A 19,662-nucleotide genomic window follows, 5' to 3' on the forward strand; every position below is an offset into this window, starting at 1 on the left:
ATGCCTTTCAAAGTGTAACCTTCGGGTCGCATGGCCAATCAATTCTTTAGTCTCTCCTCTTTCCACTTCTAATCTTTGTCCCAGGTTATTTTCTATTTATTTCTCTTTGTTGCCCATCCCGTGCATCGCACGGAGTTTTGTACTAGTGTGTGTATATATATATATATATATAGATGAGGAAATGGTTTGTGTGCAGCTGCACAGATAAGATAAGTTATTTGTGCATGACTCACAAAACATAGGGGGGGAAAACATTTTTGGGGGGCTCCAAAGCATTCATTTGGAAGGTCCTTCCATGGATAAGGTGTGTACCAAAAATCAGCCCTATAGGATCATCCTAACCTATGAAAGGTGGAGGAGAAAATGGACAGACATTGTTTCTGCCCATTTTTCCCTCCACAAATGGCAGGGTTAGGATGATCCTATAGGGCTGATTTTTTGTACACACCCTATCCATGGAAGGGTCTTCCAAATGAATGCTTTGGATCCCCCAAAAAATGTGGCCCCCCCTATGGTTTGTGAGTCATGCACAAATAAGCTTATCTCACAGATAAGCTTTATCTGTGCAGCTGCACACAAACCATTCTCTCTCTCTCTCTCTATATATATATATATATATATTGAAAAACTGGGGCGACGATCCTAATCGAACACTTATCGGGCCCGAATTCGGCCCTTGATTGTTCATCTTCTTCACGAAACAATAATAAATTTTCAGAAAATTCACACAAATTTCGATTTCACACTACAGATTTGTTTGACATTCGATTAAGGCGCCGTTTGAGCCATTGGACTTGTCTCTGGACAAACTGCTCATCCATGCCAGAAAATCACCAGTTGGAGCAACCAGTCGCTGGCTGCACTCCGTTTTCTGACGATGCCCAAAACTTAAAAAAAACTGAAATTTCTTAATTTAAATCGCCACCAAATACAATCCAGACATCGGATCGACTAACCATTTGTTGCGTTGGACTCGTATGACCGCAAACAACATTTCTATGCCATTCATACAATGATCCGATTTGAGAATTGCTAGTGGCAATCAAAATACCAGTTTTCACAGCATGTTCACCCTTTCTGTTTGTGTTTTTGAAAAATGACTTTAGATTCCGAAAAAGACAAACAAAAGGAGATCGAAATGCCCACTGGTAGTTTATAGAAATATGCAACAGCTATTGACAAAATTTTAAAATATAGTGGGTATATATCTAGCAACCCGACTGGTTGGATGTAGTGGTGTCTTTTGCAATTTGTTCATGCCTATTGGCAGCATAGGAATAGCTGTTTGCACACCCTTGTTTTAGTTGATACACCCCTTTCTCTTTATTTTAACCTCCATTGGCTGTTGAAAAGATTATTAGAGTTGTATTAGCCAACAAATGAGAAAAAGTCCAATCCTTTCTAAGAGGTCATGGAGCTTACCTGACATGATGTGGGACAAGGCCATGCCATAACTTTGACAGTTGCTACCCTTAGAATTTGATTCAAAATTACAACATTAGAGGCACTAAGTTGTACACCAAGACTTGAAGAATACCTTCGGGTGGAACAACATGAAAAGAGAGATCACTGTTCAAAAGGATTGTAAAGTGCAGCAAAGACCCAAGAGAAATACGATCAAAACATACAAAAGAAATATCCAAGGCTTATCTCAAACAAAGATTAAAACCTCTTTAAGTCTAACTTCTTTAATTCTTTTTTTTTTTTGGTAGGTAAGCTACCTTCCTTGACTCTCAACTCTCTGACTGCCCAAAAAACCTCCCGGAAATGGCAACCAAGATGTTCAACATCACAACTTCATCATCCAATTCTGATTTCTCGGCCTGAAGGGTTGCACATTTTCGAAGCAAGCATCTAAGGGAAGCAGTTGTTTCTGCATCAAGCGGAATATCCACGGTCGCACAAAGTGCAAACACCCACAAACAATCATGCCTAGATAACGTGCTCACGGCTTCCAGTGTACTTACACGTTTTCTTAGCATTGAAGCTCGAGAGACGGCATCCATCCCTAGAATTACTGACACCATTGGAGTATCCTTCGGCCTCTCGGGATCATGGGAAATTTCACCAGAAACTTCATCAACCAATTTAACAGAGGGCAGCTCGCAGAAATTCTCAATGCTAATAATTTCATGGCGTGACATAGCCTGAAATTCATTAGGAGGAAAAAACCAAGACTTGGAAAATATTCACCGAAAGAGAAATGGCCTAAACTTCCTGACATTTTCTATTGATACCAGGATAAGTCCAAATAAAAATATAAAGTTGAAGGGCATTTTGGGTAGTTCCCAAGATTCCCTACCAATTAGTTAGTCAGGCAATTGAAGAGGAATCAGATGCATAGAAAATTTACCTTTCTGAGCTCTGAAAAATCTGCAAGGAAAGCTTCTTCCCATTGTTTTGATGGCAATAGGTGTTCGGGACACTTTGCAATGTCTGGGATATAGGGCATATAAGCCGTCTGTTCAATGTTAATTTTACTAGTGTTGAGTTTCACTACTTTCACCTTTGGAATTTGTGCAGCTTCCCACCTATGTATACGGAGCAAACGTGATATTAGTAGTACATTACTGATTCCCTACATTTTCTTCAAATTACAAGAACTACTTCTGGTTACAAAAAATGCCAACAACGAAGTCACAATTTTCAAATATAAAATAAGATCCTTCGAGAAGTATCCCTTATTGATAGCTTAATTGCTATAACTTATTCATTGACATCCTGGACTACATATTGTGGTGGCGCTGTCAGGTATCAGCTCATGAAGCTAGAAATCTTCTTCATGAGCCATAACTCGGAAATAATTAGAGAACAATTTTGTATTCCATTCTAATTCAAGGATCTGGTAATTTGCTCCGCGTATATCAAAAGAAATACCTGTGAATAACTATTATGCACTTTCTAACACAAGGGTGTAAGTCAAGCAGGATGCACTATGTACCAGAAGTAAAAATAAAAAAATACAGCTTTACTGGTTCACTCTGAGAAAGAAGAGGCTTGGTTAAGCTATACTTTTATGGAGCACATAATTGCCCTTGTGCTATGTCTCAACTATCGATAGCTAATAGAACTCAACATAGTCAATGAGTGGGCAATAAACAATAGTTGTGATCCCACGGACCATGCTACAGCCTTGAAGAAAATGCAATGAGTGAAGTGAGAGTCACCATGCAGAAAAAATGAGTGAAGTGAGAGCCTGTTAAAAATATAATTGATGAAGATTACAAAAGACGTGGAATAGAAGGAAGATATGAGGGAAAAAAAAGAATCTGTGGGGTTTGACAAACAGAGTTTTTATACGATGAAAGGCCTTGTAGTCCATTATTTTTCAAAAAGTATGGTACAGTCCACACCATAGGATGATCCAAACCGTCCATAAGATGGGACATAACCTAAATAGGTTGTGCCCCAAAAATCATTTCCATAGGTTGATCCTAACCCTCCAATCTATAGAGGGTAACCCTCCATTGTTTTCCATAGGTTGTAACCCTCTATAGATCAGATGGTTAGGATCAACCGTTGGAAATGATTTTTGGGGCACAACCTATTTAGGTCTGTCCCATCTTATGGACGGTTTGGATCATCCTATGGTGTGGGTTGTACCGTACTTTTTTGAAAAATAATGGACCATAAGGACTTTCATCATATAAAAACTCTTGTAGTACAACCCCATGATTCATATAACTTATATAAAAATTATGACATTACTACAAGATGGGCCTTATCATAACCCCATGTTAATGTGTTATTTATTAACACTCAAGTTCAAGCATAGATATCATTCATGCACATCATGAAGCAAATAATACCAAATTGATACTGAAGAAGGACCTCCATGCAAATGTTTGCTAACTGATCTTTCGACCTAACATAAAGTAGATACTACTTTGCTCATGACCTTTCACGACCAAAATGACAATCTATTTCAATGTGCTTGATTCTCTCGCGGAATACTGGATTACTAGAAATAGAAGTTGCTGCCCCATTAGCACAGTACAATATTGGCTTGTCAACAATAAAACCCATCCATTCCGTAAGTCTTCAACCACATCATCTCACACGCAGTGTGAGCCATCACACATTACTTTGCCTCTGAGCTGAAATCTGCAGCTACATTGTGTTTCTTACTCATCTAAGTAATAAGATCCCCACCAACAAAGGTACAACATCCAAAGTAGTCAAGCACCTGTCATAAGGGGATCTTGCTTAATCCATATCACAAAATCTTTCCACTCTCAAGGGGCCATTCTTCTTAAAGACGATTCATATGCTTGATGCACCCTTTAGATTAATTATAGTCCAATGATCAACTTTACGACGTTGCATAAATTGGCTCACTAAATGCAATATTAGGATGTCTAATAGTCACATAAATAAGCCTTCCAACAAAGGGACCGATATCTATCCAGGTCCTCAAACATATCTCCTTAGGGGTGGCAACGGGGCGGGTCGGGGCCGGATGTTGGGGTCCCCTTCCCCTTCCCCTCTGCGGGGAATTTTCCCCCTCCCCTTCCCCTCTGCGGGGATGGTGGGGAATCCCCCTCCCCTCCCCGCGTGGAATATCTAATCCCCTTCCCCTTCCCCTCCCCGCATCCTTCGGGGACAAAATCCCCGCCCCGCCCCCTCTTTGGAACCCAACCAAACCAGCAAACAGAGCTTCTTTCTTCTACGTCCATTACAGACAATATTGTGATGAATGCTATGATTCTATTCATGTGATCAACAAACAGATGGACAAAATCAGAAATGCATGGATGAGACAACAAACATAAATAACAACAGGACCTCATCTTTCAGCAATTTTCTGCATAAATTATGGAATGATAAATAGGAAATGAGCACCAGGATTACCTTCATTAACATGCAGCCAATGTGCAAAAAGTAACTATTTCAGTAGTCACAATGAACTTTAAAAGTCCATAAGTGGGCGCTCACACACGCAAAATAATGTTCATTAGTTCATTCTGTATAGCATGTTAACCCCCAGATGAGCATGAGAAATGAGAATGGAGAAGAGAACAAAATCAACAAATGACTTATTTCTTTAACTGCAATTCAGTCTAGTGCTGACATGAAACAAATTTCTAGTAGCTAAATTTTTCTTGTTGAAAATTAAAACCTGCAATCCAACCCTAAAATTCTGTTGGCACTACGATTTTTTGATAATTGCATACACTCAGCGTCTCAGGCTCTCAGCTTGTCTTTATTATTTCAACATCTGTGAAAAGGTTATTATAGTTCCCAAAATGCTCTCAGAAGCTAATTAAAAGGAAAAGACAAGCTAAGTTTATGTTTGGGGGAATCTTGTAGCCGTTCCACAGAGTTTCTAGTAGTTTTCCTTAAAAAAAAACACTTAAAAATTTACAAAAAAATGGCATTGATTAGCGGGGCGTAGCGGGGCGGGGCGGGGCGGGGACAACTCCATCCCCTTCCCCTTCCCCTCCCCGCACCGGGGAATTTTTATATTCCCCTTCCCCTTTCCCTTCCCCTTTCAAATCGGGGAATCCCCTCCCCAAACGGGGCGGGGCGGATCCCCGCTTTTTCGGGTGAAATTGCCAGCCCTATATCTCCTTGTTCTTTAACCAATTAGATATTAGGATCCATGCAGCATGGTTTTAAATTTCCCCGATATTTCCCCAAAACGACCAAAATGTTTCCGTTTCCCTCCCCACGAAATCTTAATGAATTCCTTCCACATCATTATTTCCGTTGAAATTCCTGAAATTTCGACCGAAGTTCCCAAAATTCGACCAAAATGGTCGGAACGAAAAAAAATGGGAAGATATTATGATTTGCATTTGCATTTCATTTCATTGATGTAGAGAATGATCTTTGGTAGGCCACATCAATGAACTGCACAACAAAGTAACTGTATCTTACGCATAGGATGTCAGATTGGCATGGGACAAATAATACCTCGTAACTCTATGTGGTATTGATATAGAGTTGTAGTACTTCTTTATTGACTTTACTGTTCCAAACATATGCAATAACACATGTCACTAGGTGTTCAATGTCATTAAGTCATAATGGATGGCTTTCTTGCTTATGTGATTTTCGATGTGATTAAGTCATTATGGATGGCTTTCTTCTTATGTTTCTTCTAGCATTTCTTAAAGTTTCATCTTAAGATTTCATCATTTGCATATGTTTCTATAGGTTTTCGTGATTTTACAAGACTCCCACCGAAACCGAAAAAACCTTGTACTCCTAACACACTTGTTTCTCACAATAAGTCATTAACATAGTCCCTCTGTGACAAGCTGATACTAAGCAATGAGCTGGATTCTTCGATCCCAAGAAAGTAGTTCAACTATCCCAAATCCTTGGTCTGAACAAGTTCTTGTAGATGCCTATTTAAAGCATCAAAACCCCTTTGATCATTGCATATGGTGTCAGTAGAATCAAGCATAAACACTGAAGGCTACAATGATGTATCCTTTGTCCAAAACATACACAAAATGATCTACATGATGCCAACAAAAACCATAATTGATTAATTGGTAATAGTTAAGAACTTAAGATAAATTTATCAAACTGAGCACGAGGAGACTGTATTAAACAACAGATTACCATGGTTGATTTACAAATCTAATCTGATTCCTCATGAGAAACAAAAACCCTGATTGTTGCTCAATGTAAAGTTCTTGTAGGTTTGTCATTAGGAACGCCATTTTTTTCATTACCATGGTTGATTTACAAATCTTATCCGATTGCTCCTGAGGAACAAACCCTGTTGCTCTATGTAAAGTTCTTGTAGGTTCGTTGTTGGGAATGCCATTTTTAACATCTAGTTGACACAATGACCAATCTTTATTTGCGCTAATAAAATAATTACTAGAACAAAATTAAGCTTGGAACATGTGCAAATGTATCAGTGTAATCCATGCCAAAGGTTGGAGTGCATCATTTAGCAACTAGCTTGGCTTAGGCCTCTTAATTTTACCATTAGGGAGAAACCAAACTATTAAGACTCATGTACAACCAATCACACGCGAAGAAAAACAGCAAGCTCCCATGTATCATTTTTGTATGACAAGCTGTTAGACGCAATGGTGTAATTTACATACCCGATTAGGGGTATTCTTGACATATCACATGTAACCCCAGTGACACAAATATATTATACCTTATGAAAGGGAGAGTCATTCCACTCTCCTTTCTCTTCTCCTCATCTCATCTCATCTCATCTCCTCTTTTCTTCTTTCGCTCCTTTTTCGCTCTTCTCCAATGGACCTTAGGTTAAAGCAAACATGGTATCAGAGCTATAGGTTCTAATTAGGTTTTTTTGGAAGAAAAAAAAATTGAAAACCCTAGTTGTCTCACGAGCCGAGTATGAGGCCTTCTTGCTCTCTTGGGGCAGAGGCAAGCGACCTACTGCCACTCTTCCCTCCATGGTAGCACTCCATCCTGTTTCCTTACTACTTTTGGGTCTTTGCTCATTGACTCTAGAGCCTCACACGACTGGTGAATCCGATTTACTGTCTACCTTCCAAACCTACTCTTCTTCGGGTCCTATGGTTAGCTTGGCTGATGGGAATACTTCTCCAGTTACTAGAGTTGGTGTTGCCTCCCCTCATCTAATAAGTCTTTCTTTGTCTTATGTTCTTTGTGTCCCTAAAATTCCTTTTAATCTTCTTTCTGTCAGCCAACTTACTAAGCGTCTTGGTTGTTCTGTGACATTTTTCCCTTCATTACTGCATGTTTCAGGATCTGCAGACTGGGAGGAGGATTGTTTGGGCCATGAGGTCGATGGCCTATACTACCTTGATTGTGGTTGTACAAATGTAGCATTGCGGAGTTCAGTTGACAGTTTTCAGTGGCATTGTTATTTGGGCCACCCACTAGTGGAGAAGGTTCACCGTACTGCCATTGTTTCGAGTCCAATTAGTAACTTTTAGTTTGAGTCTTGTCAATTGGGTAAACATCATCGCCTCTCGTTTCCTTCTCGTGTTGTTAGTCGTGTTTCTCGTCCTTTTTAACTTGTCCATTCCGATGTTTGGGGTCCCTGTAGGACCACATCCTTGTTTGGATTTAAGCATTTCATGGTATTTGTGGATGAATTCAAGGATGACTTCGGTATTTATACTGAAAGATTGTTCCGAGATGTTTTTTGCTTTTCGCACATTCTATTCTGAGATTTCTAACAAGTATCATTGTTCCCTTGGTTGTTTGCGCATTGATAATGTCGATGAATATTTTTCTTCCTGTAATGGTTTCCAGGATATTCTAGAAAGCCCCGATATCATTCATCGGTACTCTTGCGCCTACACCTCTCAACAAAAGGGTGTAGCCGAGAGCTATGTCATAAATATCTCCGATATTTTCAAAATATCTCGTTTTTATCGTGATATTTTGATAAAATGACAAAATTCTGATATAATACCGAGATTTTAAAGATATAGCGACATTTCCATTTTTATCCTAAAATATCTTGATAATATCATGATATTTTCCCGATGTTTTTATGATATTTTTATTTTATATTTTTTCTTAAATTTTAAATTTTTATCTATTTTTTAAATAGTTTTATTTGTATTGCTTTTTTCCCGATATAAACCTGAAAAAAATAAAAATAATAATATATCACTAGATTTTCCCTTGCCGAGAAATTCCCAAGAACGATATGTGTGACATAGGCAGAGAGGACACTTCAATACCTTCTGGACATGGCCCACACTCTTATGTTCCAGATGAATGTGCCGAAGTCCTATTGGATGACATTGTGCCTGCTTTTTGGCCAATAGTATGCCTTCTTCTATTCTGCAAAATCGGACACCCTACTCTGTTTTACATCCTTCTAGGAACCCTTTCCTCTTCTCCCACAAGTCTTTGGTTGTGAGCTTTATTCACAATTTGTCCCCTTGCTCACAAATTACATCCTCGTGCTGAGAAGTGTATGTTCCTTGGTTATTCATGAACCCAAAAGAGGTGTAGGTGCTATATAGTCCTCGCTTGAGGAAGGTCTATATTTCTGACGATGTCGGTTTCCTTGAGACTACATCCTTCTTTTCTGACTCTGCAGCTGACCCCATACAGGACACTGGGCTTCCTCTTCTTTTGTCATCTCCATCTTTGCCCTTCCTCTTCTCCTCTGTAGGCGTATAGTCGTGGCCTTAGGTAGATCGTGCACTCATCCAACGCTACGATCCATCCTCCCAACCATCCGCATTCCCAGTCTGTTGGATCACTTGTTTATTGCACCTTTCTTTCTGCTTTGTCTTTGGCTACTTTGTCTTGTTCTGTTGCAGATGCCTTCGCTCACCCAGGTTGGCATGCTGCCATGGATGCTGAGATGATGCTCTTCATTCAAGTGGTACTAATGGTAGCTGGTTTCTCTACCTCCAGGCTATGTCATAAATGTCCTTCTCGGGAATTTCTCAGCAAGGGAAAGTGTCGGATCTATTAAAAAAAAGTCTTAGTTGAGTTGAGTTGAGAATTAAAAAAATTTATTTTTTTCGGTTTCATATCGGGAAAAACAGTAAAGATAAAATTATTTAAATATACATATATATAATTATTAAATTTAAGAAAAAATATAAAATAAAAATATTGTAAAAATATCAGGACAATATCGCGATATTATTTGGATATTTTATGATAAAAACGAAAATATAGCTATATTTTTAAAATCTCAGGATTAGTTCGGGTTTTTGTCGTTTAAGAAAATGTCGCAATAAAAACATGATATTTTGAAAATATCAGAGATATTTGAGACATAGCCTCCAAGTGCTCAGCCCGTAGGTGTCGTTGGATCGGTAAATAACAGCCAAATAGGTCCATTGAACGCTTGAAGGCAAGTCTAGTTGCAAAGGGCTACACTCAGACCTTTGAGGTTGACTACACTTGAGACTTGTTCCCCGGTTGTAAAGATTCTTTCTGTTCGTATTTTGATCTCCTTGGCAGTGAATATGGGTTGGTCATTGTACCAAAAAAATGTTTCTTCATGGTGATCTCAGTGAGGTAGTCTACATGGAGCAACCTCCAGGGCACAAATCTCTGATTTTTTCAAAATATCACAATTTTATCACGACATTTTGATAAAACAACAAAACCCCAAAATAATACTGAGATTTTAAAAGGCTACTGATATTGGCCCTACCATGTTTTAATAATTGCAAAAACTTAACTTGTCTTTTCTTTTTTAATCAGCTTGTGAGAGCTTTTTGGGAATTAGAATAACCCTTGATAGCTATTTAAATAGTAAAAGACAAGATGAATTAGTGCAATTATTAAAACAAGGTAGTGCTAATATCAGAAGCCTTTAAAAATATCGCGATATTTCCATTTTTATCATTCATTGGGAAAAATATCACAATAATTTTATGATTTTTTTATTTTTTCTTAAATTATTTATTTTAATATATTTTTAAAATATTCTATGTTTCCAGTTTTTTCTTGATATATACCCAGAAGTAACAAAAAAACAAAATCTCCTACGATATACACTTCCCAAAGAATTCCTGAGGCAAATAAGGGCTATACACAAACATATGGAATTGACTACCAGGGGATATTTGCTCGACTTGAAAAAAAAAAAAAAAAGAACTCCATCCGAGTGCTTATACATGTTGCTGCAAATCTATCTTGGTCCACCTATCAGTTGGATTTGAATGTCATCCTTCATAGTGATCTAGAGGTAGAGGTGAGTATGAAGTACCCCTAGGGTTCCAGTTTCTTGACAACATGAGAAAGGTGTAGACTTAAGAAGGCTATATATGGTCTCAAACAGTAACCCCGAGCACAGCCCACCCATTTAGTGATAGTGAGGAAGAGCACACACACGTCCCCTGATCTACTGATCATCTCATCCTATGCACAAAGCCAAGCTGATCAAACAATGTTTGTTAAACTAAGCGTTTCCAAGGGTGAACAGTACCACTTATTGTTTATTTTGATGACATTGTGGTGCTTGGGGATGATGAGAAGGAAATTCAGAGGATCAATTACAGACATGCGCCCTAGTTCCAATTATTGCACATTCGTTGGAGATAACCATGTTACTAATCAGAGTAAAAGATAATATGTGGAAGCTAGATCGAGTGTAGAAGCAGAGTATACGTCCATGGCTCATGCAGTATGTGAGTTGATGTAGCTTAAGTTTCTACTGGCAGAGTTGGGGTTTATACTTGTGTTTATACTTGTGTCACCTAAGTTATATGTAAATGGGCCCATTTTGGGTTTACATGAGGAATGATAATGAGTTTGTGGGTTGGGTTTGCACCCACACGAACATCTTTTTTTTTTTTTTTTTTGAAAATCCCCACACGAACATCCTTCCGTTATTCTCTTCTTTCTTTCTTCCCGTGTTCCTTCTTCCCTCTATCTTTCCCATTTAAACACTATCACATTGCAGGCTTATTTTCAACTCACAATGGATCTAAAGTCATGCTTGCATGAGTATCAGTATGCATGCATTTTATATTTGTGCCCAAAAATGTATGTAGGAATGTTTTCATATGCATAATTAATGATGCTTTCTTCAATAAAAATCCAAAATAAACTCACTAGACCTGATACAAAGAAACAATTCTAATATATTAGAACATGCTAAACAAATTGTACCTATTACAACCATTTCAAATGTCTGAGAAGCACTAACACCTCAAAGAAAACATTTGGTCAATATCAATAAATAATTGTTCCTTCAGTTGAGTGAAAAATATGCACAACTAAGACGTGTAACTAAATACATAGATACTGCATCTGCTAATATGCGTATAAATACAAAAATCACAGAATGAGCAGGACAGGACACAGTAGTACCTGACACGTCTGAGATATTCCAGCCCATCTTGTGGGGGCCCAGATTCAAAGTCAGGTTCTCCTTCAACTAAAAAGGCAGGTTTCTGAATGCTATCATAATCTTCACTGCTGTTCTCATCTTCATCAGAATCATCACAAACTTCTTCCACAACTGTACAACTATGGTTATCATCAACAAAGTCATCACAAGCAAGATTGAAGGAATTCCCCTCTTCAATGTCCTCCATGTTTTGAAAACAGACTTTACCTGAGATGCATTAAGGAAAGTGCTTTTAGCCATTCACCATGACATGAAGAACCCTTCACAGCAAAGATTTTTCCTTCAAAATAGGAGTAAAATGTAAATAATGTTCATCAATTTCAGTGCATGTATGCAACCATTTCTTTTCATTCAAGTATTTCAATTATATTGATATGTTCGACAATCCCTGTGAATTTTACAAAAATACTCATCAACATGTATCATCAGTCTGGTATTACAAATTGCATGTACAACTACAATTTACAACATATAACAACATCAAAATGTTAACCATTCAAAAAACAACATCAAAGTGTTTTTCTGTAACCAGCATAAAAATGCAAACAGAAACAACTTCATGTTCAGAGATTGTGTCCAAGTGCCATATGCCACTTTAACTAATCATCTGCCTAGGCATCCAAAAGTCTAGAGGTTTTCAACAATTATCTTGCACATATGACTTTTGCCATTTGCTTTTAGCCATTCTTCATTGCAAACAGACTTGCAGGTGGTTCCCTTTTCCTTTGCAGCCTTCGCACCTGTGCACAGTAAAAACAAACCCATCAAATTGACTCTATTGGACACAAGCACCAAAGAGAAGAAACAAACTTAGTCAGAAAAGAAAAGGGGACTGAGTTCCTGGTTCATGTGAGATGAAGTTTATTTCCGCCAAATTTGGTTAGCTAAATTAAGTTCAGAAGAACTTCGAAGGATCTAAAGAGTGGTGCAAGTTACAGGTGGACTTTCACCAATGCCAGTAAATGAGCTTTATTGCAGCTATATGAATTTTGCCCATGGTTATGTTCAACTGAAGTTAACGTAACCCAGGACATCCAGGCATTAAGAACAACAACACACAAGTGACATATTTGATTGTGTTAAAATGAGAGTTTGTGCAATTAACAATATATCATAGGTGAAATAGTACCAAGGACAAAAAGCTCGGGGCCACTGTATAATAGATGGATTTGAAAGAAAATTGGAAAAGAAAAGCATCTACATAAGCAGTACCAGGATCCAATGGCATGCAAATGATATCCACGAGAAGTTAGAAAATGATATGATACATGAGCTGAACACATTATCCAAAATGATTTCCCCCTCCTTTTCTTGAATATCCTACTTGATCTTGAATGAGTCTGTAACAGTTGCTAGTGAGAATGGTTTGGTAGTGGGAATGCTTCTCATCCTATCATTTGGGGGCAAAATTTTCAAAAGATTTTGGTGTCTAGCTCTCAATGGTGAAGAAAATTATCGACAACTTGGCGCATGCTTCTCAAAGTGGGTTCTCAAGGGGTCCCAAACTCTTCACAAGTCTGCAACAATGAGGTGGCAGACATAGTGCATAAGTGACTTCCAAGAAATTGTAAAAGCTAGATCTAAAGAAGGCATGAAATGGTCTTCCGTTATCATTTCTGAGCATTGAAGGAGTGTGTCATTGACACAATTGTAGAAAATGGTTTTTGGACTACTGATACTGTCATATTCCCAGTGATGATGAATCGTTGTCATGAGGTTTCCTTCATATATGACCTTAGAGGAGGTTGTGCGGGACATCTTGCAGGACATCGGGTATGTATTTAGTTAGCCATGCCCATGGCAACATGCAGGCCCTGAAGTTAGTGGTGGGTCCAAACGCCAATCATTACCTTATTTCAAGTAAATGGGTCATATCATCATGGTTACTGAAGCTTTGATGCACCAGGAAAGCATTTCAGATTCCTCCAATGATGAAGAATTTTAAGGATCAGAATCTTAATCATTTTTTCTGAACAAGTGAAATTAATTGAAAAGTAAAACACCCAGCTAGCACAACAAAAGACCAACCCATGCAGGCCTGACTATATCTCAGGCATTTTGTCCCGTACACTTAGATTAGTACAACACACTGTGAAATTAGCTAAATGATCGGCTTTAGTGTTCCTTTCACGATGTATGTGGGAAATATAGACTTCTAGGCGGGGATAGTCGATTTTTCATTTTGCTAGACATTTCTCACCTGTCCTGGATGAGGGTTTTCTTCCTTTTCCATTGATTGTGATCAGGATTCGTCTCGATCCACACCTTAGGACCATCTAACTGATTCAGCAGGTTTAGACCTGTACATGGCTCCACGGTCTCAGCACCAAATCAATGAATTGCAAAAGCCAATTCGTCAGACTTATCTTTCCAAGAGCATGTTTTACATTACAGAAGTATGAGAGATTCCCTCTCGACACCCTTCCTCACAACAAGACTTGTGCTTCATTGTCACTTCTAGGGATGTGCTTAAGCGATATACAACCTTCAAGATTCTCCTAAAAAATTTGAAGACCACTCAAAAGCACTGACATCTCCGCTTTCTTAGGTTCTTTGATGCCAATGGGACAAAAGAAAGATTGGATTATCTCCTCTACATTATCTCCTAATCAACACCCCCCCTCCCCTGTTCAAGATTCTCCTAAAAAATTTGAAGACCACTCAAAAGCACTGACATCTCCGCTTTCTTAGGTTCTTTGATGCCGATGGGACAAAAGAAAGATTGGGTTATCTCCTCTGCATTATCTCCTAATCAACCCCCCCCCCCCACTTCTCTCATCTCCCCCTTCCCAACCACCAGTAGCCACCGAACCTGGATTGCCCCTTGAGCTATCATTGGAATTGAGTTTATAGAGCCCAAGGCAATATCTGATGGTTTCAATCTCACTCCCTAGTCAATAGAGAACAACTTGAGATTATAGCTCCCCAATTGCATAATATATCACCCTCCGAAAGAGCCAAATTTCTTTCCTTGCTAGATCTTCATGTATTATGAAAAGCTTGACTTCAATACCATACTTCATGGTGGACTTACTCTATAATCAAATAATCTCTACCATTAAAAAATCAAATAATCTCTTCTTCCTCTCATTTAAAATAACACATGGCACCATTATAAGGATAGATTCTCCAAGGAATTCTACCTTTCCCCCAAGAAGCCCTTTTGAATTAATAGGAGAATATAACAGGTGTTGACCAAGGTTTCATGTATAGGTTTCCGTATATGTGTTTCGGTCGTGACGAAAATGGAAACATGTCGGTTTCATATGTAAATTTCTTTCGAAATTTTGTGAAATCACGGAAACATGTGGAAATATATGCAAATGATAGACATTTAAGATAAAACTTCAGAAGTTCCAGAATAAGCACAAAGAAATTCAGAAACTTTCACAAAAGAAAAAAAGTATCCATGATGGTTTAACGTAGAACACCTAGTCAAATGCATTGTCGCCTTAGTTGTCAATACCGCATCGTTCGGCATTCCGTTTGGTGAGTGGGACAGGACGTTTTGGTGTTTCAGCTGTTTCGGGGTTTCATTTCAGAAAAGAAGCTATAACTGAATAAATTTTTCTAATAGTTAGAATTTTATAAGAATTCAGAAAAAGGGAAGTTGCTGGAACAATATAAGAAACCATTATACAAACCAAATTTAACAAAAAAGATACAATTTATTACTCAAAACAACAAATTTATTGCAATACATCAATGAAACTAAGGGTCTTAATAGGCTTTTTTTTATTTTGGGAGGCAAAATGGCATAAAATACAATTCAATAGCTATAAAACGGTCAAAAGACAAAAAATAAGGCCAAACGGTAAAAAAAAGTCGTTGGGGCATTGCTATAATATTTTTTTAAAATACAATTTTAGATGAAAGAGGGCATTTTTTTCATCTAAAATGAATGAATTAGACTGAAACAGCTTGATACGGAATGAAATCTGGACCGAAACATTTCTTTTTAGTGTTTCATAACAATTTGCTTACCTGTACAAATTGTTTCGTCGATTTCGGATGAAACAAAACGAACTAGGTTTTCGCATCAGTACATACCACATTTCACATGTAATATATATAAATATTAACAGGTAATACATACACAACGTTTTACATGCAATTCATATAAATCTAATTATATAACATATAATAGCATAGCATACCACTAATACACTAAATGGAAAAAGATATTTTTCTTTTTTAAAATAACTTTTTAACATCTTTAAAAAATTATAACAACGACAAAAATAGAGAGAAAATGGGATTCCATAGTAAAATGGGACTCAATCTCTACATGAATAGTTCTAGCATGAAAGATGGTGTTATGACATATCTTGATTGCATTTTGATTATCACAATAAAGAGTGTGACAAGTAGAGTAAATAAGAAGCTCCCATAAAAGATGTCGTGCCCAAGAGTGCTCATGAAACCAAGCAATTATTCACCATGATGCGTAACTGTGCTACTCACCTCAAGAAAGAGTAAAGAAAAACAACACAATGCCAATCCAAAAGGAGAAGTGATTACAAGATTAGAAATCCGAATGCATTTTGACACATCCTACTATTCAAAAGAAAACATTTTGGCACATCCTGCCAGCCCAGCCCCCCCCCCCCCGATACCAAAAAAAAACAATTTTATACTTCTTGAGCAGGTCAATCGTACTGATTTTTCTAAAAGAACCAATTTATTAATTTTTTTTAGTAGTAAAGGGAATAAAAGAACATCGACAGCAGCATCCAAAACTGTGCAGGCAAAGCCACGGTTCGAATCACTAAAAGCTTTGAACCCTAGGACTAGGAGGAACTTGGGTTTTCCAAATGCAGTTCTAAGACACAATCTTTCTCTCATATGCCTTTTTCAGACAACCAAACAACGCTACTAAAGCATCAAAGTCGGGACGGGACGGTTTGGGTTGAGCTTTTGACAAAAAATGAATTGGAATCAGCCCAAACCCTACCCGATTTTAAGGTAAAAGCTCAACCTGAATTCCCAGAAATTGACCCGTGTTGCAACCCTAAAACTAGATACTTTTGTGATAGTCATTCTTCATCCAAAAGATAAATAATCCTTGTTCCAGTGGATTACTATTGTGGCTTTAACACTTCATAAGGTAAGCCAAATCATGAATGCATTGGTCTACATAGGTGTACCTTCGAGGTAAGGCTATGTACTTGATATTATGCTCATGACTAGTATAACATGATAATATCGACTATATGAAATAAAATATTAAAATCCAGTGCAAATATCTTCAATATTTTCTCTCCAAACTATAAGATTGAACCATTCAATATGAAAAAAAATGATACTCTATATGACTATAACACACGCACACAAGCAATAATGAGCATATTGGCATCATATATGACATAACAATACACTTAGGACATACTTTTATTTTCTGTTAAGCAAGAACTCAAACACGAAGCTTTCCGTGTCCATGAGTACTAATTTCTAATATGAAGCTAATTTTGGAAAGCATAACTTTTGTGAATCTTGTAAGGAAGAGTTATGACGCTCTCAAGAAAGAAAATCCAATAAAAAATTACCCAATCCAGATATTCAAGCTCATAGAGGGAAAATATGAACTCCACAACTGGCAGGTATCAGTGTTTTAATAAAAGAAAGAGAGACAAAAACCAACATATGGAAGTAGAAAAGAAAAACATACCGAGAATCGTGCCAGCCTCTTTCTTCCTTCCCACATGCTGTCGCCGATCAATGTTCCTATGACCCTGCTTCGGTTGCTTAGCCTCTGCCATCTGATCGAGCTCCTGAGCTACAATAGCTCCCAAACCTTTGTGTATCTCATTCCAACACTTCAGCTGTTCTTCACTGTTCAAAAACCTCAAGGCCTCCAGATCAGTCCTTGAGTAACTTCTCTTGGATCCATTTCCCTTCCTTTCACATACATTTTGAACTTCAGCAATGCAACTTGGCACATTTTTCTTTCCATTCATCTCAGAACCATTTTTCAGACCTTTCGCCCTTCTCCTGGGACGTTTCTCCTTGTTTCCACCTGTTTCTTGGTTTACAGTCTTGTGTAATAAACCTCCCGAGAGTTTCCCACAAGCCCTTGAGCCTTGGGCGTTCAGACCATCACCATTCCCAGCTTTAGATACAGAAGCTGTGTATGTCTCCAACGTTTGTTCTTTACCGAATTTTACACCATGTTTCGCAGTTTTGTCGAAACCATTTGAATTTTCACTGCCACTCACCACCATTTCTTTGATCATTTCCAGTGGCTTTTCCCCAAATTCTTGCACTTCAGAGACAGTAATAGGGCCGATTTCATCCGTTTCACGTTTTTCATTGATAACCCAGACAGTTTCTGAGCCGTTTTCGCTTCTTGAACTGTTCTTGCCAGAATCTTGAACTTCAACGACGAATTTCTTCCCATCCTCATGAGTTTCCAATGCCTTTTCCCCAACTTGCACTTCAAAGACAGTGATAGATCCAACTTTAGGCGTTTCATGTTTTTCATTGATGTCTGAGACAGATTCGGAGCTTTCTTCGCTTCTTTTTGAACTGTTCTTGCCAGAATCTTGAGCTTCAGAGATGAATTTCTTCCCTTCCTCATGGATCTTTGGCCTTTCTTTGGACTCAGAAATGAATTTCTTTTCATCCTCATAGATCTTTGGCCTTTCTTTGGTTTCAGAGAACTCCAGATTACAATCTTGCAAAGCTTCAATGACAAATCCAAGCTCAGTTTCTGCCGTATCACCCTTCTCCTCTCTGCATCTTTTTGAACTGTTCTCGCCAGTATCTTGATTTCCCACCATTTCTTGTTTCTCATCGACTACCAAGAAATCCTCGTATCTTCTTGAATCCCTCATCATCTCTCCAGCAAAATCTTTTGCCACTGTAGAGACAAATTCCACGCACTCTTTCTCTTTGATTTCGGAACTTGTGGGACTTGTCTCACTTTTTCTAGGGTTTTGAGTTTCGGTGAAGAATTTCGGAACTTCTTCGAAAAAAACTGGTGAGCTTTCTTTACATGTTGCAGAATCGTTCTTTGTTCGATCGATGTTTTGATCTTTGCAGAGAAGAGAATCCTCGTGAACATCTTTCGAGATTTCTTGATTTTCTTTGGTATCTGAGAGAATCCTCGTGATGTCTTTGGATCCGTTAAAACCTTCCTCCATGAGGAGTTTTTCAGATCCAGAGACGGAATCTGACTTGTTCTTCACCATTTCGTGATTTTCTTTGATTTCAGAAATGAAATCTGTGCGTATTTCAGATCGATCTTGAGCTTCCGAATCGAGATTTTCGGACTCGATTGTTGCCAGAACTTCCATTTGCAAATCTTTCGGAGGGAGAGAGAGAGAGAGAGAGAGAGAGCTTTTGTTTGAAAATGTGGAAAATGGAGAGCAAAGATTGTTATTTATAGTGGGTTCCCCTCTTCTTTACTTTCCTTGACTCGAGTAAGGACTAAGGAAGAGACTAGGGGTGTAAACGGATTGAATTCGGAGCGGATATGGCTATATCAGAATTCGATTACAGTATACACCATCCGAATTCGGATTCGACGGATATTTAATATCTATTACTGAATTCGTATCCGCCGGATATTGTTCGAATTCGGATATTATCCGTATCCATTTATCCGGTAAATTTGAACATTTTATTGCAGCACTTTATCTTTTTTCTCCTTCTTACTCAATGAATTTTTCAAACCCTAAAACTAGACCTATGAATTTTTCAAACCCTAAAACTAGACCTCTACATTCTCTTCAAAAAATAAACTCTCAAACCCTAAAATATATGAGATCCTCTTCTTCCTTTTAAAACAAAAGTAGAGAGAGAGAGAGAGGCGGTGGGGATGGTTGATAGAGTTGGTTGGTAGTGGTCTTTGGAAT

General features: G+C 38.1%; 1 protein-coding gene across 1 annotated transcript; it reads right to left on the reverse strand.

Annotated features, from left to right (window-relative positions):
* Nucleotides 1–1,433: 1,433 nt before the first annotated feature.
* On the reverse strand, nucleotides 1,434–19,138 carry LOC143890030 (uncharacterized). The gene is made up of 4 exons (XM_077394537.1): nucleotides 17,475–19,138; nucleotides 11,767–12,013; nucleotides 2,354–2,531; nucleotides 1,434–2,147 (listed from the first exon to the last, which is right to left on the reverse strand). Exons 1-4 carry the CDS (start codon nucleotides 19,099–19,101, stop codon nucleotides 1,734–1,736), a joined length of 2,466 nt encoding a protein of 821 aa, XP_077250652.1. The 5' UTR covers nucleotides 19,102–19,138; the 3' UTR covers nucleotides 1,434–1,733.
* Between the last annotated feature and the right edge of the window lie 524 nt (nucleotides 19,139–19,662).

This window comes from Tasmannia lanceolata, unplaced genomic scaffold (genome assembly GCF_043159265.1).
Source record: "Tasmannia lanceolata isolate RefF3 unplaced genomic scaffold, GAP_Taslan_0.1 ptg000013l, whole genome shotgun sequence".
Classification (NCBI taxonomy): domain Eukaryota; kingdom Viridiplantae; phylum Streptophyta; class Magnoliopsida; order Canellales; family Winteraceae; genus Tasmannia; species Tasmannia lanceolata.